The 22,910-nt window shown below is 38.6% G+C and overlaps 1 protein-coding gene across 4 annotated transcripts in view; it reads right to left on the reverse strand.

Annotated features, from left to right (window-relative positions):
• AFAP1 (actin filament associated protein 1) overlaps positions 1–22,910 on the reverse strand; it is a 116,764-nt gene that overhangs the window by 5,445 nt on the left and 88,409 nt on the right. The window contains exons 8-18 of one of the 4 annotated variants that reach the window (XM_071556855.1): positions 22,030–22,114; positions 18,362–18,511; positions 14,885–15,096; positions 13,289–13,434; positions 9,679–9,796; positions 7,988–8,245; positions 6,110–6,224; positions 4,426–4,590; positions 3,686–3,876; positions 2,807–2,968; positions 1,029–1,079 (exon numbers count right to left, since the gene is read on the reverse strand). In XM_071556855.1, the coding sequence (XP_071412956.1) occupies positions 1,029–1,079; positions 2,807–2,968; positions 3,686–3,876; positions 4,426–4,590; positions 6,110–6,224; positions 7,988–8,245; positions 9,679–9,796; positions 13,289–13,434; positions 14,885–15,096; positions 18,362–18,511; positions 22,030–22,114 (1,653 nt within the window). The remainder of the gene's footprint in view (positions 1–1,028; positions 1,080–2,806; positions 2,969–3,685; positions 3,877–4,425; positions 4,591–6,109; positions 6,225–7,987; positions 8,246–9,678; positions 9,797–13,288; positions 13,435–14,884; positions 15,097–18,361; positions 18,512–22,029; positions 22,115–22,910) is intronic. The other 3 variants (XM_071556857.1, XM_071556856.1, XM_071556858.1) reach the window with 3 other exon arrangements.

A 22,910-nucleotide genomic window follows, 5' to 3' on the forward strand; every position in this document is an offset into this window, starting at 1 on the left:
AAAAGGAACTTCTTCTTTCTTGCCATTGGTCCAGCAGGTTCATAAAAATGAAAGAATGTTTAGGTCAACACTGACACCCTGACTGCGAGCTGGGAAACTGGGAGAGTTCTTTTTCTTCTCCAGTCCCTGAACACAAGCAAAATGTAAGCTGCTGACATTCACCAGTACACTAGCTTTGAAAACAAATCAGAAATAATAAATTCTGTTTCCTTGTTGCACATAAAAATTTAATTTTAGAAATTAAATTGATATGTGAAATGCTTAAATAACTTTTTCTTGTACACAAGGATATTTGGATCTTTTTACTTCTCTAGGAATGCTAATGCAGAATATTGTTTTCCACATTTTAACACAGTCTCCATTTCCAGCCATGTACAGATTAACAAAATCACAATTAAAAAATTAAAATGCTTTCTGGCTTTTTAAAAATATGCATAAATACTTTGAAAAATAATTTAAGGATGCTTACAACAAAAAATGTTAAAAAATCCAAATATACGTATGCATATATGTGTATGTGTATACTTTATGTCCTAACCAGTCAATGCCCAAATTGCTGCTAGTTCTTAGATTTAACACTAGATCTGTCTTACTGCTTCTCATGCCAGTGCATCTGCAAGAAGAAAACTCTTGGTAGTACAGCTTCCAAACCTGCTGTCCCAGGTGCCTGCCCTCTCCTCCCAAGCCTGGCTGTGGGCACAGAGGGCATCACAGCAGCTGCCCCAGCAGGGAGACACATGGTGCTGCTGGCTGGTGAGCACAGCGGTGACACAAGGGTGGCTGGTGACAGGCTCAGCGTCCTCCGTGCAAGGAAAGGGGAAGAAGGCAGGCATTCAGTGCATTCAAATACATCCCAGGGGAAAAAACCGGTAATCTGACATTTTTAATGCTTATAGAACTCATAACATCGGGAGATGTGCCAGCTGCTGAAGGTGCAAGTGCAAGCACAGATGTGACATCTGATTCACTCCCACATGCTGCACTGACACCCATGCGTGGAGAGCCAAGTCCTGCTCTGGGATACTCACGTGTGATGCCCTTTCTTTAGCCACATCTATAAAGCCTGGGCTCACTCGTAACTGCAAAATGCCAAAAGAATTAAGAGCCAAATTCCACCCCCGCACATGTACAGCTACCCAACCTGAGAGGGGGGGAGTGCTGCAGATCCATACCTGATAGCAGGCTCTGGCTGCAGCTCCTGCCAACAGGCGGAGTACAGCTTGGTTTGCACTATCTAATTCAGCAAAATTTCACTCAATATTTAATGCAGGAGTTTTTAGAAAAAAGCTGTTAAAGCTGAATTGGATACTTTGGGTTGTTTTTCCCAGCATGGGAAATATGCTGAGTTGCTCCATATCCTTTTTGATTAGCCTAATCCTATATCCAAGATTCCTCTACCAAACAGCTTGACCAACTTACCATGCTATCCAAAGCACATTAATACCAAACAAAGCAGCAGTGTTTTTCCTGTATGGTATATGCTGAGCATAAAAAATGTATTACAGCTGGAAGGTATTTTTTACACCAGAAATATTTAGGGTTTTATACTGCTCTGATTCCTCCAGTTGTAACGATTAGATGGCTGGATTTAATGTGCCTGTCCAGCACAAACCCACACTCCTGTTTGTAAGGACTATGCTCTGCTAGAACACATTCCCTGAGTAATGCTGTGCTAACATCCACATCTAAGATCAAGTGTACAGTTAGAGATGATATCTTTATGAGAAAAATATAATTAGAATACACAGATAAGCTTTAGAGCACATAAATTCTTCCTCATTTTGAAACACAAGCAGCAAACTTCAAAGCTAGAAACTGAACTGAAAACTATTATGCCAAGTATAATTATTCTTTGTTGAATTTAAATTAATCAGGCTAACTGGCAGAACAAAGCAGTTGATGTCCATGCTCACATAAGGTATACCAGGAAAAATAATTCTATTATAATAATTTAGTAATAAAATAATTTGTTGAGATGCTGAGTTTTCAGTATCCACTACATTTAGGTGCCAGTCTCATGCTCACACTGTAAATATATATAGTCAATGAATACATGTAACAAAAGTTACTTGAAGAAATCCCAATACAGAAGACATCAATGTTTTGAAAAAAAAAATGCCTGCATGAAAGACAAGTGTTTATTATTGTTTATAATTACAACTAGCAGTGAACTACCAAATCAACAAAAGCTTAGGCAAATGCTATTACTGTCACCTTTTGTTATGTGCTGCCCACATGCTTATGTTGCTAGCAAATTTAATACAGAAGAATGGTCATACAAATCCAATTTAAACTTAACCACAAAAATTAGAAAACTGTAACATACACAAGAGCTGCAAATTTCAGCCTGGTACTTGTGAGACAAATTAATTAAACTTCTACTTTAAATGTATATTAAGAGTAAATACCTGCACAACACATTGCCGATTATTATAATGTACAACTAACTGTTCTGTTTTTGAACTGGCTGGCAAAGATCAGACCAAATCTTGTGTTATTTCCAATCATTTACTGTAACAGTTCTCTTTTAACCACTTCTCTGCTACACATATAAGTGGACAGATAAACTGTCTACACCACAGACCACTTACCTTGCATATTAAATCTATAAAGTAACAGAGAAAAACATGGAATGAGAGTAGAGCCAAATCTGTCTCCCCAACTACTTACCAGTAAAAGGTTCCCCAAAATTAGCAGGATTTATGTAGCAATACGAATAAGTTAGATATTCTCTTAAGGCTAAATAAGACTTCTAAAGAAAGCATAAAAAGCACAGAAAAAGAAAATTAGGCATCAGACTCCTCACCTTTGCTTTCCGAAGGACATGGCCTCGACATGGAGAATTATTTGCTGAGGGAGGTCGCTTCAGAGCTGCTGCACTGTTCACAGGTATTGAGCATTCTGTATCACTGGTATCACAGCTGGAGATGGGAGAATTTTCCAAAGTTCGGTGCTTGAAAATTGGAGACTAGTGAAGAGTGAAAAGCCTATATTGAGTTTCCTCCGAATACTCACATGGGCAGTATTTTCTATCTAGATTAAGAACTGCAGATCTTTTTTTTTTTTTGAAGAAAACAGTCATAATAATGATGAATAAATGAAAAAGAGATTAGAACAAAAGAAACAAAACAATATGTGTGTGTGTGTGTGTTCTGTGATAAAAATTCAGGTTTCTTTTCTGCGATTAAACAACTATGGGCCATCTGGAGGAACTGATGCATCCCTCTCTGACCCTTCTGATGGCTGCTTTCGACACAGATCTATAGAACAGGCTGGGATTACCATGGTCCATCATGAACATGTGACGTGGAGCCCTTGCAAAGGGTGACAGTGACTGATAGGGGACCAGCACAAGTAGGTCTCCATCACTGTATAATGACATCTCTCTGGGATGGAGAAATGTCTCAGTTCCTCCATGTTTACAATCACTGAGGACAACAAGGCATCAGTTTTTGCACATTATCCAAACACATACTGCCTGTGGTTCCCATGCCTACCTGCTCCCTGTTGCCACAGAAAATGTAACTAACACAGAAAGGCATTTAATTCTGCTCTTTTTTTTTTTTTTTTGACTTAATAAACTATTAAAAAACTCTCCATTCCCATTCATTTCTGCTGGAATAGAGACAGCAAGGCGCTCCCAATCCATGGTACTGGGATTTGCATATTTAATGTCTTTGAGTACCTGCGGGCTTGATGTTCCTGATTTGGGCTCAATAGCCAAGCCCAGTGTGATGCCACCAGCCAAGGCTTTCTTAAGGCTCTCCTTCACCTCGGTCAGTTCTAGCTCCAGGTTTACACGCTCAGCTTCCTTCTGTTTACACTCCTCTTCCAACTTCTTTAACTTGTCTTCAAGAACCACTTGGGTCTTCCTGCCTGTAATCCACAGCAATTTTATTATTTCAATAAGAAGGTTAAATTGACAGTTACAGAAATTATTTTCTTTCTAAAAAGTAAGGAACAAGGTCTCTACACATCTCTGACATCACCAAAAAGCTATGTGCTTTACATGAAACACTTTTTACATGTAAAAAGTTTAGCAGCATAAATTAAATGCTTTCTTTCAGGTGCCTTTGCTCAATTTCTAGTCTAATTTCAAATCAGTATTTGTTTTGTTACTTTTCTGTATCAGAAAAATATAATTAGTCAGTCATGACAAAATTATTCCCATGTTCTGCCTGTCTGAACGTCCCATCAGTATCATTTCATACATTTGTGTACATATACTAATGTATATACAAAATAAATATACACTTATAGATTTTTATTTTTTACATTTTCTCCCTATACAGAAAGCAAATATAAACATTACAGAGTATTGCTTAACATCAAAACTAAACTTTGTGTAGGGTGGCATGTCTTCAGCACAGAACACAAAGATATTTGGATAATTTAAGCCTACTCAGCTGAGAATTCAGCACATACCAGCATTGACTTCAATGGCAGCACGTAGGTCTTTCCTTTCTTTTCGGAGTTGGGCCAGCCTGTTCCGGAGTGCTTCCTTCTTCTTTAGCAGCTCCTCCTCTTTGCTTTGTAACCTCTTTGCATCTGCCTCCACACGATTCTTGCCGTATTTGTACTGCTCGGCATCTGTGCATATTAGATTGTAGTTAATTAGGGTTTAAACTAACAGTAAAGATCTGAACTATTCCCTGAGACTGAACATCACATGAAGTATGTCATGGTTTGAGAAACTAGTTTGCCATTCCTCTTCCACTGGCTCTTTCTTAAGGTCTGTGATTCCTGCCAACTTCTTCAGCACAGCCACAGCAAAGATAAGGGATAGAGAGTCTGTTCTCTACATTGAACTGAGGAAGATGAGAAACATCAGTTACCTTGTAGTGCATTAGTTTTGAAAAACAGCCTTGCCTTTCTATGTAGTTCAAAGGATGGAAAGGAGGCTCCTTTTTAGCTATGACCCCTTCATTTTTAATTGGAAGGGGTGAGAATAAAAACTGTTTGGCCTTTTGCCTGGTTTTCATTCCTACTTCAAGTGCTGAAAGCACATGTCCTTTCTCACCTGACAAAAGAGAATACAAAGATGTTCATATTTGTTTGATTCTTGTCAGTTTTCTTTTTCTTTTTGAACTTCCCATACAAATGCTTTTATTTCATGGATCACATATATCTGTGGTCTAATTTATATCACAGCCCCCTCTATACCTCTGCTCCACTTGCAGACTCAAAGAAAATAGGTCAGCTAAGGGATCACTTTGTCTGTCTCCTTATCTGAAGACAACCTCTACAGCATTATATCATTTCTGATAAGTAGTTGTTAAACTAGTTTTAGTCAGTTTTTAGTAACTGAGACGCCTTTACTCCCACAACTACCTATTCCAATATCAGGTGTCCTCCATGGTTAGAAAGCTAATTACTTTTGTTCCAAAGTCTAACACAGATTTTGTGTTGTCATTAAATTTATGACTTTATTAAGTTTTAAGATATTTCAACTTTTATCACGAGATTGAAAAAAACCATTTGTTTGTTCTCTAGAAAATACCATGTTTTTGACTCCGTATTTCAAAAATATTACTATAGTTCCTTTTCTCCTGCAATCCCTGTTAGAGATTTCCTAGACAATCCACCTGTCCAGAAAAAGTTTTTTTCTGAATGTGTCACTCACTAATTGAAATCTCCTCTCTCTGAGGTAGTTTTTGATGTGTGTGGTTGTGTTCCTTATTTTGTTATACATTTTTCTTTTTCATTAGTGGTAAGACTAAGTCCACTTTTGAGCAACATAATGTTCTCATGTCTATCCCAGCTCCCCGTCCTCCTTTTCCCACAGAAATACAGAATTCCTCTCTGCCCCAAATGAAGAATCAGTATCCTTTTCTTTTCCTGCTGTCCTCATGACTTTGCAGCCATGGGTCTACATTGCATATTTACAATTCTCCACATGACACTCTTTTATCTTGTGGTGTGTCTGGAGTACTGAGTCACCATGCACACAGTCTCTCCTATTCAAAGTCTTGGTGCATATCTCCTCCTCGGCCTCTCAGACACAGAAGACACACAGTGGTTCTTTATCTTGTTTGCTAAGACAACACCTATTTTGGGTATCCTCATGACCCCAATCACAAGTGAGGCAGCAGCAAGGAGAGATACTTACTGGACGCAGTGCGCTTCACACATGACACCGTTTCAGATTTCTTCGGTTGGCTATTTAAAGTTCTAGCTTTTCCAGCGATGCCATTAGTAGTCACAGGAGGCTTCTTGCCCTTAAACTGTTTGAAAACAAAAGTACAAATGGGCTCCAGCTATTCTTGTGCCACTGGCATTACAGTCACCCTTTCATCAAGGGCAAAGCTTGACAGAAAGCCACTTGCTCAGAGAGCCTTAATAGAGCGCATTGATTGAGCTGGAGACAGCACTTCCTCCAGAGATGTTGTCTCTGAGAGCTGCCTGGCCATACCAGCAATCACAGGATATAAGAAGGGATGAACTCCCCATCTCTGGCGGCATCACAGTCTCCAAGGTATTTAAAACTCTGGCATTAATGGAATTAAAAAAAACATACAAAAAATGTACCTTTGAAAAAATTTTTACAGTAAAGACTCTTGAAACACAAGTTTTTCAGTTAATTTTATACAGAAAAACCCATGAGGATTTGCCACACAAAAATTCAACACTATTTCTTATTTACTACATGACCTTGCCATCCTTGTGGTGCATGGATTTAGCTTTTTTTAAACAGTATAGTTATTACATATTTCTAAATGTCAGGAGTTAACATATAAATTTCCCCTTAAACAACCTCTAGCTACTAATTAAAAGCTTTTCTTACTTAAAAAGCCCTCTCCTAACGGCCAGACAGGCTCACAAGATTACCAGGAACAGCACATTTCATGTTCAAGAGGTTTTCATTTAGAGGGCTCACTGCAGTTAACTGAGCCCTGGGAAGATCAACACAGTCTTCACTAATCATAGTGTTTCCATGGAGGATGCCAAGGCATATGTGTGCCATCCTCTGTTCTCCTCCTTCCAAGTTTGTGAGGATTGAACTGGGAGCACACTGAGAAGCTCGTTGCTGCAGTAATTCACTGCTCATGTCTACCTCCAACTCTGCAACTGAGTTCTAATATTCTAATATGAAGTTTTTAAAGGTTAAGTGAGTTAACATGCAGTATGACCAGTACCTCATACAAAGGAAACACTTATCTAACTGTTCCATGTCAGATTAGACTGAAAATGACCCATCACTGTGATACAGTCACAGGTTTATGTCAATGACCAGCTTTTGGAGACAGGCTCTGGGCTCTGAAAGGTCCTGGCATGGCTCTAAGCAAGACTTGCTCTGTCCCCCTGCTGGGGTCAGCCCATCTGCCACAAGGCTGAGCACAAAGGACTTCATCTGCTGTGTAGCTTCACATTCCAGCTAAGGTACAGAAGCCTAAAGCCACCCTCAGAAAGCAGCAGAGACATAGGCTTTTTTTTTTTCAGAGGAAGAAAATAGCAGCCAGTAATTTAAATACAGTATATATGACTATATTCAACATAATTTAGTAAATATATATATCGAGTTATTATATATATGTATATTCACAAAATACATTCACAAAATATATAACAATAGTATATACAATATATAGATAAGTACAATTCTAAAGAGTCAAATTTGCTGTCACAGTCAGGTCATATTTAACTTATCTTTTTTTGTTTGTTTCTAAGTCATCATGGCCTAAGGAGCTAGAAGGCAGCTAGACATGCATTTGGGTTAAGTGTGGAAGGTCACACCTAATTTTTTTTAATTATTACTCACAATTTGTAAATCATCAAAAACACATGGGGAAAGCCTTTTCCAGGTACCAATACTTCCACATTAGAATTTACAACTTTGCAAACCTGTTTCATTTGCAGTGGGCTCATGACTAAACTCCAAGCACTTCAGTGCTAACACTAAAGGATGTAAATAGCCAACAGATAACAATCAGATAAACAGAACAGCCAGCAAATAAAAAGCTTTGTCAAGTATTAAACAGTACAGTACCTGCGAGCCAGATCCCCTCCCCACAGCAGAGGTATTAGTGACAGACTGAGCAGAAGACAGATTGGATGAGACAGGGTATTTGTAATGGTTAGAGGAGAGTTTGTCAGTAGATAACCTATTGGGTTTCCTGTCAGCTGGCGGATAGCGCGCAAAGATTTTTGGAGACGGCAAGTTATCGTACAGGCCTGCGTTATCATAAAGCATTTCTTCTCCAATGTTCCTGCTACGAGAAGAAGGAAAGCCATCTTCTGGTTCCCACTGCAACACATACACCTGGGCAGTTAGTGAACAATACACCATGCAGAACCCCCTAAGTGAAATTAAAACATTAGTAATGCAGTGAGCCCTCAGTGCTTAGCCAGCATATACTTATTGCCCACGCTGAAGTCAAACTATTTAGAAAGAGGGGGGAGGACACAGTATGGAAAGCAAGCATGGCATTCCATGGCTCACAGCCTCAGCCCTGAGCATGTTCCATAGTATGAACAAACCTAACACCTTCACTGTTTCATGGGTTGCATCTTCAGTTGGTAGCTCAAGCACTAAGGAGGCACAAGCAGCCTGTGTTAACAGGGGGATACTCACAGGCTACACAGATGAATATGTGGTATTGCATCTCGTATACGAGTTGTTAAAAGCAATATAAGGGGTATTTTTCTGTTTTGTTTTTTTTCTTTTTTTTCCTTTCTTCAGGCTGTATAAGTTTATCATGAACACCAGCTGCTGATATACTAGCACTACTATTTTTTGATGGAGAATTATTATTCTGAGCTACAAGAACTAAAATAGTTCTTTTTAATTTTCAGAAGAATGGGAAGCTCAACAGCAGTACTCCAGTGATTCATTCAATTAACCTTAGAAGAAACCAAGCCGGTTGCTAAATAGCCTTCCTCAACCCATCCTGGCTGTGGCAACACATTACTCATAAAATGGCATGAACATATCCAAGAACTACACTGAGACTGCTCATTGTTCCAGTGAGGGGCTTTCTACCATCTTTCTGACATTACTGAGACATGCTGGAGGACATATATATTTCACACTTCAAAACTCTTCATTTCTTCTGAGTTTGTCCTTAGTGGGGGCCTTAATGTAGCAGACCAAATTAAAAGTTGACACGGGCTGTAGCTCCCCTGTAAATATTTCTGAGGACCACAGATTATTACAGTTTAGCATCCACTATATGTTAAACCCTACTACACATCTGCCTACAGTCAGCTCTGCAATTTATGAAGATGGAAGTGACCACTGTGGCTCTCCTTTGGGATGAGCAGTACCTGCTGTCATCTGGAATGCAGCCCCAGGGACTGTGTGTTTGGGTTTTGGTGTTTTTTCAACAGAAATCAAAAAATGCCTGATGTAACTGACTTAAACTGTAACTGAATTTTACCAGGTCCAGTGTGATCTAAAAAATACCCCCTCAAGTGAGTATTATATTCAAGGACTTGGCAACAAATCATCAACAGGCAATGTCTTTCTAAAGGCACGTTGGCTCACGTGCAGGTTAATGTAAACAATATGTCCCATGCCCCTTCCATTCTGTAGGTGTGAGAGGAGTCTGCAACCCCCAATCAAAAAAACATGACTTCATTTGGAAACTGCCCAGTGAACATTTCTAGATAATATAATTTTCAGATGTCCATGCATTCAACACATGCAAACCATTTGTTCTGTGCAAATTCAATTCTTACCGATCCATTTATGCAGGGAACATCATCATAATGAAGTGCCATTCCACTTGGACAGGCATAGCCATTGGCAGTGCTTCCCCGGTATGGATTTGTAGATATAACTCGCCTGTTCATGAAACTGAATAAAGCAAAATAAAAATAATAAAAACCAGGGCTTAAACCTAAGTCTAAATTATGATTCAGTGGTATGTTCCCCATGTCTGATTATGCAGCCTGGAAGCACACAGTTTCTCACTTTCTACAGGACAGTTTTAATTGCTTTGCTACTCACACGTTGCTGGTAGCAGCCAATATTATAACATATGTTCCTGTTCTCCATTCTTACAGTGGGAATACAACTGTGTGAAGGCCAGGAGGGCAACAGCTGTAACTGCTCAGTGGCATGTTTACATGGGAACCTGCTGATTTATGTTATACACAGATTCCCAGTGTCCCAGAAAGGTCCCCTTGTTGTCCACACTGGGGAGAAGCAAGTGTTGTGGGGTGCATGCATGCTCAGGGGGATGCAAACTTAAGAACTAAGGGAAACAAGGAGCAAATCCAGCAAAAACTGAAAAAAAAATGCATGGAATTTCAATGAAATATCCTGAATGATTACTTCCTCAAAATGTGGGAATTTTTCTTTTTTATATCAGAACTTTTGGCTGGGTATGACACTGTGCTTCCCAACTCTCTCTGTGTAATTGTGCATGCAAATACTCTATATGCTTATTCTTGCTCTGTTCCACATGGTGGATCCGAGTCCTCCGGAAACTTCAAAAGGGATATATATATATATATATATATATATATATATATATATATATGTGTATAATATATTTTAATTTATTCCCTCTTATCCTGTCCCAATCAACATTGTTACTTATTTTACTGGAGTTCTGCAGAACACATGCAAGACATCAAGAACTACATTGGGTTTGCAAGGATCTAACAATGCAGAAAATGTGCCCAGTAGCATTAATGACCTCCAGGGTGAGTTTTCCTTTGTATCGACTGGTGGAATTGAGAGAGATATAAAGTAAGATCCCAAATAATTCTTATAGCTTCAGGTGTGTGCGAATGGGAAAACAAAGTTTTCCATCCCAAACAATGGAACTATTCAGACTCTTTGCTGACATCCATAAAATATGATAAAGCACTACTAAAGCAGAGAGGGTCTTCTATAGCACTGGCAGGAGCTCAGGAATGCTGTGGTTTGAACAGTTGCTTTCTTTTGGCTTTGGAATAACATGGAGACCATTGAATTTCTCATTCAGAGGGAGAACTGGGGCTCACCTGAGCTGCAGGAGACCTGGGCTCACAGGAGGGACAAACCTGCCCAGCTCTGTGTGAATTTTCCAGGGGAGTGTGGGAGTGGAATAACCATTAGAAGCTTTTCTAACTTCAAACAATCTAACAACAAATAGGCCAAGGAAAAGTACATGATAAAAAAGTTTTTAACTTTATCATATCTCATACATTATTAGACTTTATTAAAGGGCTGCATTTGTTTACTGTCCTTAAGGAAGAGGATTACTCCAGTGTTTCTGGTTGGTCTGAAGAACTGTATTTGGGTTGTCACAGAATTTCTTTCCAGTTAAGTGGCTTCAGTGAGAGTGATACATAATAACCGTGTCTGAGAACTGGGATAGTCATTAATGACATCTGATGCACCTGTAGTAACTATTTCCACCACCAAAGGAAGCTAAGATTTATCTAAGGATCTGCAAACACTTCATAAGCATTATTTCACTAATCCTCACTAATCCTGTTTTCAGACACATCCACGTAAGTTAATTATATTCTGAAACTGCTAGATAGAAAATGAAGAAAACCCACTTGGAATAATTTTTCCTTCAGCTTTTCCTAGATACTTAATGATTTAAACAAAGGAAATTGATGGGCCAATTAAGGAAGAGCCAATAGTTTTGCAAAGCATCAGTCTCAGAAAATGAATAAGCAATAATCTGAAGTGACTCTGCAATAATCAAAGTTTTAATGATAACTGCATTTAATTTGGAATACTGATATCCATTCTATAATGGGCTAATAAGTATTTTATTAACATTTAATTATCATTGTAATTTCTCCTCATTTTCTAAGAGTAGCTCAAAATCAGCAGAAAGCTACTCTACTTGCTTATCAGCAAACACTTGCAGGCTCTTCAAGACACCCAATGAATTTTAACTAATTCTTAATAGGGGAACTCTGCTATTTTGCAAGTTGTTTGACATTCCTTTCTAACATGTGGTCTAGTTGCATATGTTTTTTCACTTGGCTCCAATTAGTATCACATTTGTGCAGAAAAGGAAAGCCACGCAGTATCTGAGGGAAGAGGTTACCATTCTATTTCTCTTAAATGTGGTTATTGCTTGATGCTGACTGAAGCAAAAATACATGTCAACACGAACAATTTTTTGAGCCCTATTAACTACTAAAAAGGTATTAACATAAATCTGTATGCTAGGTGCATTTTAATTCTATCAAAATTATCTGGTTTTCACAAAACTGAGCTTGTGGTAACACTGAGTCACTTTGATTTCTACCAGAAGACACGGATTGAAGCTGTGCATTTTCTCGTTAAACTTGTCTTGGCATCTCACTAATGGCAGGAGGATCTTCTTTTGGATGACATTTTTTTTTTTCATTTTATGTCTGTTTAAAGTCAAAATGGGCAGATGGGGTGTGATTCCCTAATGTATTAAGTCACACAAATTCTGAGTTTGTAAGGGGAGTCTCATTTTGCAGTGGGCTGAGGGATGATGCCTTTGCCAGCTGCCTCCTCTGGCAACCCGTTTTCGGACCGCGGGAATGTCTGCAGCAGGGCATCCCGCCTGCCCCAACTGCTTCTTCACTCCCCTTTTTAAATGGCCTCATCTAGCCAAGGAAATATGGAAGCCTTTTCCCACCAAAGACTGCTGTAATGCCTAAAATGATTCAAATGTGTAAATCACTATATATGCTAAGCATGATTACCCTTCTTAGCACAGGATCAGTAATGGGGAATTTGCCAGACTGATTTGCAATTTAAACAGTTTTCATGCTGTGCCCTAGACACTTTCCCAATTTCCACCTCCTAAATTAAACTCCAGAAATTAACTGGACTGGGGTGAGCTTGATGAAGCTTTTAATTAATCAGAAAGAACCTGAGAAGGAAACATTGAGAATGTGACTATCCAAGGCTTAAATTTGCTATATATTTTTTTAGTGTGTACCATATATTGGCCAATAATTTGCTGTCTATTTGGCTATATGTAGAGCAAATACAGCCAGGAAATGTGAATTACGCAGCTGCATATATCGGAATATTTGTTCTCTTTCAGTGATAGTTCTAAGTCTTCAGGCAAAATAAAAGATTAAAATACAGCATTTCATAAGGGGACTTACTGAAAAAATTAGTAAAGATTTGAGTGAAGTTGCATAGTGCCTTGCATCTTTTACAGAACTTAGCAGGATGCCAACACAATAATCACAAACACATCTAACATGTCATGATGCTGAAACACTTCAGGAGTTCAGTATTTGGCAAAGAGGGAGGTGGATTTTGATAAGCTGTGTTGGCAGTGTAGTTAATATATGGATATAAGTTCTCAGAGTACTGGAAACACCCGGGAAGCTGAACGCCTCTCACCAGAAAGTCTGTTTTGCAGCCTGGATGACGCTTGCTGTCATTTCCACATCGATGTAGTCATAGTGCAGAGCTCCAGGGTCTGTTGAAGACCCTGTTTCCGCCAGCAAGATTCCTATCCATCTGCCCATGTCTTCAGAGGAGGATGCCTGTGAGGAGAGGGCAAGAACATAGGTCAGGTCTTGGCTCTGCCACTGAGCTGAGCATTATTGCAAAACGGCACATTCTTCTTGGTTGACAAATTGCTACCACATTGTAGGAGAGGCTCTGGTTTCACTCTGCTGAAGTCCTAAAAACCCCAGGATTTCTTATTAAATCTGCTTTGCTAGAAGGAGTGCACTTTAAGTAAGCTGTGTGCTCATCAGTTATGATGTAATACAAAGTGGACAATCCACAAAAAAGAAGAAAAAAATAATTGTTTAAGGCTAGTGGATTTAGATTCAAGTACTGCTTATTTTAGACTTCAGAATGTTGAAAGCTTTAACAGAATTATTTTCCTGTGCTAGGCTGGGGAATTTTAGATAGCATGATTCCTGAGAAGAAAGTGTTACTGCTAAGTAGAAACAAGAGGGAGGAAAGGAATAAAATAGTGAGATTTTAATGTCACTTTCTGAAAAATTTCACGAATTTGTCTAGATGACAGCATTCATTTTTCTGATAGTGTAAGCAAAAACATGAATATGACTAAAAGAATTTTAAGTTTTTCATATTTTGCTTCCAATCATCAATTTGAAAGTTAAACATTAGCAAAATAATAATGGATAAAAGTAGGGGGGAAGAAAACTGTGCTATTTCTAAATATGTTCTTATTTTTAAATATTTCATTGCCTTTCACATTTACTTGATCCGTTTTCTAGTTTTTCAACTTCTTTGAACTGCTCTCACATAACTCACCTAATTGCAAGGACAGGAGACTAACACGACCTGTAGCTGGAAACCCAAAGTGGTTAAAGAGCCCATCCTGCCACTGAAAACAAAAGGCTGCCTCCTCCTAAATCTTTATTATACTTGGTTTCTCATTTTAGATTTTAAAATATGATGAATAAAGCCCCTATAGAAATCCTGACCCACCTAACACAGGCAAAGCTGTGACCTTTATAGCAGAAGGAGCATGCCAGTGTGTCAAGAGACACACCAGGATGCTGGCACATTGTATTTTCTTACTGCACAATTACCTTAATATAGGCATAGACTGAGCAAAAGGAGTTTCCATAAGTAGCAGACAAATGAGAGCTAAGAGCTCTAGAGCTCCCATCAACAGTGATCCATTATTTAATTATTGCTAAGTTATTTACTAAATGTAATTATGTCCCTGATGTACGAAGTATGCCTACAGAAGGAGCAGGAATATTTTCGTACCAGGTCAAGGGAAGGTCAGTGCAGAAAAAAGCATCTTAATGAGAAGATTTCTGTACTACATTAAATGTCAGTTATTTCCTTGTCTACGACACTTAATATTTCTTCCAGTATTTCTTACTCAGTTCTGCAATAATATTATTCCAAATATTTTTTTTTGAATGGACAGATTGCAATGAAAATGCTTCTCTAATTTAGCTTGTGGGTGTTTGTACAAGTCACAGTCATTAGCAACCACTGCACCTCAAGCACAGCAACCTCCTGCCCATTTCGGAGCAGGCGGAAGGTCAGGGGATGCTTCGAATCCAGTCCCAGGATGACTTCGCAGCCACGGAGAGGGATAGAAACAATGTGTGTCTTCAGATCTGTCCTGTCCTTGTGGAAAATCAGTTTATTCTCTTTCACTCTGCACCAGCGCTCACGCCAACGGTTATTAGAGAGCACATTGAGATATCCTGCAATAAAACGAAATGTGAGATATTTTACTTCTAACTTTTTTTGAAAAGAAATAAAAAAAAAAACATTTCTCAGTGTAATGCTAGCCATTAAATAACATGTTCCTCTTGTAACAGAAAGTCTAGATGGGCTTTAGGAAGATAAGTGAGCGACCCTGCCTCGCTTCTTTTAAGGAAAACTATCACTGTGACAATAACCTAGAAAAGAGCATATAAATATGTGATCCTGCTCATGTACAAATGGCTGTGTCAGTCACTGCAGCAGCTGGATGAGAAGGAGCACACCGATACCCAAGACTTTGGCAAGAATAGGAGAGGGACTGTGATAAAACTTTACATACACAGTCCACAGTCAATGTGCTCACACAGACTCTCCATGGCTAACGGCTTTGGTAACTGTGGCTGACCAAAATTATCTGGGAAAATAATGGCTCATATTATATAATTAGGTTATGAGATACCTTCTGTAACATCTAAAAGCAGTGTTTTGAAGACTTATTAGATGTTGATGCTGTATGTTCTGATTTCATTAAGAAAAAACAATGCATATCTGATTTGTAAACCAGAATTTAAAAGATCATTACCCATGCAAATAAAAGTAAAATTCATACTGGCTTAAAATTCAAAAAGCAAATATGTATGATATTTAGCTAAACTTAAAACTGAAAGATTTAAAATAGATTTTCTTTTCCCCATGGATGATACAGTACCCCTACAACATACTAAAATGTCATTAACAAATTGCCTTTTAAGTACACCCACTTCTCTTATCAGGCTTTATATCGATACAGTGTCCAGGCATAGAACACCATTAACTGGGCAGTGTTTTGTGGTCTTCCTTCTCTGTCCCATAACAACAATCATTCCAGACTTAAACCTTACAATCAAAGCAATGACCATTTTTCTTGCCTTATTATAGTTTGTGAATGAAAAAAAAAATATTTTTGCCTCCACATTACAAACAGTACATGAATTCAGCATGTTGATGCTTCCAAACAGGCTATGAAGAAGAAAATAAATGGTATCTTGGAAAGGCCAGAAGTGAGGTTAAAAAATTTTCCTCTATCTCAAATCTGATTTTCATTTAATCCTGTTGGAGAGCTCTCTCTTTGGTTTTCATTAAAATTATGACTTATTAATTTTTCTGGGTTTTCCTTTCAACATTATGGTTCCAACATACAAATGTGATCCAACAGGATATATCAGATTGGAATTGCGCACATCTTGGAAGGTGCTATAAAAAAATGAGGATGTGCACAATCCTCTGGGGTTTTGGCTCCTTGTGATGATCACCCTCTTCAGCTCTTCTCTCTCCTCCTGTAACAAAACCCTGCATCACTGTGCATTACATTACAATCCCTAGAAATGAAAAACTCTTCATGTGCAAGCCAGATGGCTTGTTTAGGAGTGAGAGTCCTTTTTTTCAGACAGTTTTTCCCCTCTATTTCCAATGCACCTCTCAGAAAAGCTGTCCAAAACTTACTACTTCAGCTGAACTATGCAAGATCCCACACTCTTCCCCCCACGTATCTCTGCTTAAACCTTCAACTGCTGACATGACCAGAATGCCTTGAGTGTGTTCCCAGCTGGGGCATTAGTACTTCCACTTAGCCCTGGCAGTCTAGGACCAGTGAAGTTGTAGGTAAGAGCTTTGCCATGACTCCAAGTGCTGGTGGGTTTTAGTTTCCACTCTAGCTGGGTGTCCCCTGAAGCCCTGCTGGGATTTTCCCTGTGTTCATGGGAGGTAGAGCCTTCCAAAGGGTAAAAACCTTGAACTATGGAGCAGCCTCCCAGAGGGCACTGAACTGAGCCAATTTTCTGGTGGTGAGAAATCCTTCTGCAAAGACTTCCTGCAATGACCAAAGCCTAGAACACTTATACATTTTCCTATAAAATCTACAAGTGGCGTTGAGTAGAGCCAAATGCAGGCAAATAGTAATGGCTGTATTTATGTCCATACCCGAAGTAATGATAGAAATACTAGGAATTAGATTGTACAGCTGTGGTTAACATCTCACATAATACAGAACAATCAACAGAGTATGAGAGCCCGGAAGTTTGAGCTTTTATTGAAGCCAGATGCTTCAGACAATGCATCTGGCTGGACACAGCTTTTCCCAGCTGTTCTTCTGGTCAATAAATCACACTTGTACTTAGCTGATGTATAGATATATATACACACACTTATTTAATCAAAGTTTGCTTATGTGAATGGTTTCCAAAGTGTGGCTTGAAAGCCACTCGTGACCTATAGCGTTCTCTCTGGTGGTCCATGGATCTGCTTCTACCACCTTGGACAAGCATCTATCACACTTCATGTTCTTCCAACTACTGCTTAATCACTGGGTTTCCCAAAGTTTTTCTGGGTCAATTAAAGGGTAAAAGGCAAATTCAAATTCAGAATCCAGTGCAATTGCCTCAACGCTTTCTAAGAAAAATTGGTTTTGGAAGGAATTGGGTGAAGGGTGGCTTTTATTCATGTATGGATGTGTTACTTAACACTTGAGCACTAAAAGGCAAACATGACAATGCAAATACATTGCATTGTTTTAAAATAGCAGAGCTGTGAGGACCTCAGCTAAGTGCATTGCACAAAGTCTTAAATTGTGAGCAAACCTTAACAGCTAAGATACAGAATGAAAGTATATTCTGCATACTTTTTTTATACACTTCCTTTGTGCTGCCAAGCACTACAGCTGTCATATGGAGTGATCAAAATTAAGAGTTAAAATAGCTTAGTAATTTGTTACTTCATTTTGTCCAATATGTACCACTTTAGGAAGCCATAATTAAATTGAAATCACTTTGGCTGAGGCTGGCTGACCACTGCCTGCTATTCCATAAAACCTTAACCACAATCGATTATAAGAGACTTGACCACTTTCCAAGAACCTTCTTCTGATTCCTAGACTAAATCTATTTCACAGTTCACCCTATATTCATTTTATAACCATTTGCTTGAGAATAGCTCTTGTTTCTTTACGCTTTTTGTCCACACTTCTCTTCTGCAAAGAGGAGTGATCTTCTGCTAAGAGGAGTGACATTCCTTCTGAGCATGTACTACCATTTTATTTAAAAAGTAAAATTATGTTAAGTCTCTTTGAATCAAAACTCTTGATTACTCCTCCTGAAGTCTTGTTGCATCCTTCTGATGTTGGGGGAAAATTATAGCAGTAAAAGCAATTTTAGAGAAATTTCTAGGCTAGAATTCTATAAAGTTTTACTGGCAATGTGCATTTAAGACTCAAGGAGAAAAATCAATTACCACATGTTGGAACATCTTCTTCAGCTGATGAGGTCTGTTCATCTGTTGATGGCTTTTTCTTTCCTAAACCAATTATCTTCGTTATTTTTTTCCCTGTTACTTTAGTCACAGTGCCCTTGGCTTCTGTTTTCGAGCTTTTTTTCCTCTTCACTATTAAGAAAGCATAAGTTTGTATTAAAGTGTGTTTACACTAACCAATGAAGAGAGAGAATGTGAATAAAAACAGAAGTTCAGACAAAAATATTCTGTGTGACATGAATATTTGTACAAAAGTTACAGACTGCAAAGAGACAAGCACTATATGCCCTCTCTAATGCTCTGCATTATAAAAATCATGGCATTCTGAAAGATAATAAAAACAAAAGTCAAGTATCTAATTTTATTTAATCTAATCAAGCTGCAAGTCTCCTTGTCAGCAGACATCATCTAATTTATCAGTATGATGGAGGTAACTGCAAAGAAATTTAGCTCATACACACAAAAATAAAGTACACAAAACCAGACAGAATATGCTTGCCTAGCAAAAATACTCCTGCGATGTACAATTAGGTTAAGACACCACAATTGATGTTTTAGAAAGACAAGACTCATAAATTAACTACTAACAATTAAATTAGTGGGATCAGTATAAACATTGGATAGCTTGGATAGCTAAATTTGACAATTTCTGTGATCATGAAGGCTTGGAAAGAAAAAGCTCTGCTGAGAAGAGGTATCCAGTCTGTGCTTCCATTAACTTCATATGAAACAGTAGCATGACAACTCTGTGCACTGAGGCATACTGAGCTGCTGAATGTAATATGCCAAGGACTATGGATATAATTGTTAAAAGTGCCTACCTGACTAAAATCCTAACAAGTTTTTATATAAAAGTTTTATAAACAGATCAGAAAAAAACAGACCTTTTATTTGCAGAACAGAACAAAACAAAATAAAGTTCAGAAAACACATTCAGTGGCCTAAACTGGATTCCATCAACAGAGCAAAAGTCTCTCTGATAACTGACAAAGCACCAAAAGTTTCCGTCAGCTTGCCCTGAGACATAATTTTGATGCACAATGCATTTAAAATAACTACTGATGAAGTTGCTCTATCTTTATTCCCTGATATCATTTTAGTGGTTATGGACTCATGTAAACTGAGGGAAAAAATGGAGGCAAAACCAGGCAAAATATTCATATGAGAAATGACTGCATGAATTGATGAACTTGGGAAGAAGAATCCAGGGAAAATAGAAGCAGTTTGTGATTCACCATGGGATAAATTATCATATTTAGTTTAATTGTTAGCAACCATGAAACATTATTTAGAAATGGTATCTGTAGCCAAGCCTGCACAAAGCTGTGTGAGAAAGGCAGCTCTGCAGGTGCCCGCAGCCGCTCCACAGCCAACTGCACCACACTGAGGCGTGTACACAAGCAAAGGTCTAATTCTCTCTTTTCAAGGGCAGGGTGTTCACAACTTATACTGTGCTCTCTAAACATGGCAATGAGCTCCACTGATGAAGGGAGGCAGGAAGGGCACCCTTCCCATGTGCTCACGAACGCCTGCCTGGGGGGAAACCCGAGCACAACACCTGCCCTCGGATGGGTTTCCATTCCACACAGTAGCAGCTGACAGCTGACTGCGGCTGTTGAGGGGTAGGAGATGAAAAGCACAGAAAAAAGCCAGAGACTAAGAAAACCTCATTTCTCTGAGACAGAAGCCCAAAGGAATCATTCCCATGACTATGAACAGACAGTGGAATAAGCCCATTTCAGTCTTTGTTTTTCTGTCCTGTCTTCCCTTCACATTGCTGGGCTTTATTCCTGCAGAACTGAGAGACAGCAGAAATGAGGCCTTCATGACTTAATCTTTTTGAGTCTAAAGAATTACTGATTGCCTGTTTGCCAGTGATTTCTTTTTTCCACAAAAGCCTTTTCTTCTCATTTCCTTCCCCACGGCAAAGTGAGCAGCTGGTGAAGGGTAGAGCAGAGGCTGGCAGTGGTTTCTGGCTGAAGATGACCATTTTCGGAATTTTCCCCTTCCAAGTACTCCCTTAAGTATTTCCTATTTATTATTCAAAAATAGCATAACATGATCCAGGACCCTGAAAATGATGCCAGCCACACTTCAGTCTTCTTGCAGTCACTAATGGCTATTATCTTTACTACTACATATTGAAGGTCAATTTTCAAAAGGAGCTAGTGTTTTAAATGACCCTCCTTGAGACTTCTAAGCTGGGCTACTTTTCCAGCAGCACATGCTCCATCATACTTCCCATGGAATACCTGAGCCACCAGGCACTTCTGGACATCATGGTCAACACAGGTTTTGGGTCACAGATGTTTCTCAGCAGGTTTCAGAGATTAAAATGGTACTGAGTTTTATGAAAGCTTAGTAGAAGATTTTACAGGGTGAAATCTAAAAATATACCACAACTTTCAGAAACCACAAAACCTGATGTTGTTGCAAACTGTTGGGTATGCCAGAGAACTGTATAGCCAGGAAATGCTGGAAAATGACACCGGGAGCAGATAAAGGAAATGAGTCAATAGGCGAGACAGCGCTGGCACCAAGGCCAGTATTGACATTGCGCTCACTGCAGCTCACGTTACCCTTTATTTAACAGCTACAGAAAAACTGTCTTAACTAAACCATGGCATTGGTATATGGCAAGTTAACAAAGTCACAGTATTTATTCCGCTTTGGGGAGGAGGAAAGGGGATGGGGGAGAGAGCATAGGGGTTGAATGTATTAGATACAACTCAGGCACAACTCCCTCTGGGTTTGAGATTTGTATTTGTGAGATTACAAGGACTACAGAACATGCATGGCTTCTAAGTAGCATATGCAAAATTATATACATATGCAATTACAAACCCACTGATATTGCATGACCATATACATTTTATTATGTTAATATAAATAATCATACATAATAGTTTATATAAAAAGGTATCTGTGTACACACAGACATATATAAATGGTGTATATACGTGCATACATATATGAATGTATACTTGCATATATATATATATATATCTCAATACATCACAGAATCACAGAATATGCTGAGTTGGATGGGACCCACAAAGACCATCTCCAAAAGTCACACCATGTACCTGAGAGTATCATCCGAATGCTCCTTGAACTCTGGCAGGTTTGGTGCTGTGACCACTTCCCTGGAGAGCCTGTTCCAGTGCCTGATCTCCCCTAACACAACTTCAGGCCATTTCCTCAGGTCCTGTCACTAGTCATACTTATAAAATATACATGATTCTTTACTTCTAGTATTCAGTGATTGCTTTTTTGCTTGGAAGCTGTACACTCACTCTTTATGTTGTCAATATATAGTTAATAAAAAACCTGTGAGTTGCCTATAGTGGTCGTTCAAGGCCTGAAAAACTGTACTTTTGAACACAGAAAAGGCCAAGTCAAAATTTTTGTATTGTTTCCTTATACTGGTTACTTTACCTGCATAATAACATTGAATGCCTTCTGTTACTGCAAAAATTTAAGGAGTCATTCCTGACATTATTGAAATTTCAAGTTAAATTGAATCCCAATAAAAATATTCAAAAACTTTACCACCTGTTTTGAAAAGACAAAAGGCAGGTATTTCACTACCTATCACTCCCTATGTGCACACACTACTTACACCAAACATCTCTCGATCTGAGACATACCTTGTTCTTTCCCATTGCACACAGTAGTGACGCCATTTTCCACAGCACCCTCCCCATCTGAGCTTGGCCTCTCAAATGACAACTTCTGCAGGGGCAAAGAGATTAGCGGACACATAATTCTTGCACCTTCATCAAATCAAGTCAATTTAAAAGTATGTTTACTATGAAACAAAAGATATTTCAAATTCTTATCCACATGGAAGAGAAATAGTAAAATCTTCAGTTTTAGAGGCTTTAGAGAATCACAGAAACAACAAAATAGTCTATACTTGAAAATGTAGTTAAAATTCACAATATATTATAAATTAATTTCTAGATTTGAAATGTTACAATAAAGAAGTACATGGATCAGATAAGGATATGGTAAAAACTGTATCTTTACATAATGCTTTATAAATGTGTAACTTATCAGGAAATAGGGCATTCCTAGAAGGTGCTTCAGTACTTTCAATATGTTCAAAAAAGAGGCTTTTGAAACAAATCTTTAGTGCTGATCATTCTGTAATGGCTGTGCATGAGATACAGGACGAGGCAGATAGAGCTTATGCTAGCACAGTTTTGGTGACATAACTCATGAGTGGTCAAACCATGAAGATGTGCAGATTATCACAAAAAGTAACACAAGAGGAGTTACACTTTCTTATGGCATGCATTTTAGAAAAAAAGCTATGATAGTTTCAGTTACTTTGTCAATACTGTGCAGGTGTTTGCAAGTATGTACAGGTAACAGCTTTTACCTGTAAAACCAGGAAGTCTGAGCTGTCCTGGAAGATGCTTTGCTCTTGGTTTCCCAGGTGCAAAGAAACATAATGACACTGACCATGGTGCGTTTCCACCAGAGGGGTGAAACTGGCCATTAGGAGTTTGCTGATGAAGCCTTT

The sequence above is a fragment of the Pithys albifrons genome, chromosome 5, assembly GCF_047495875.1.
Source record: "Pithys albifrons albifrons isolate INPA30051 chromosome 5, PitAlb_v1, whole genome shotgun sequence".
In the NCBI taxonomy this organism is placed as follows: domain Eukaryota; kingdom Metazoa; phylum Chordata; class Aves; order Passeriformes; family Thamnophilidae; genus Pithys; species Pithys albifrons.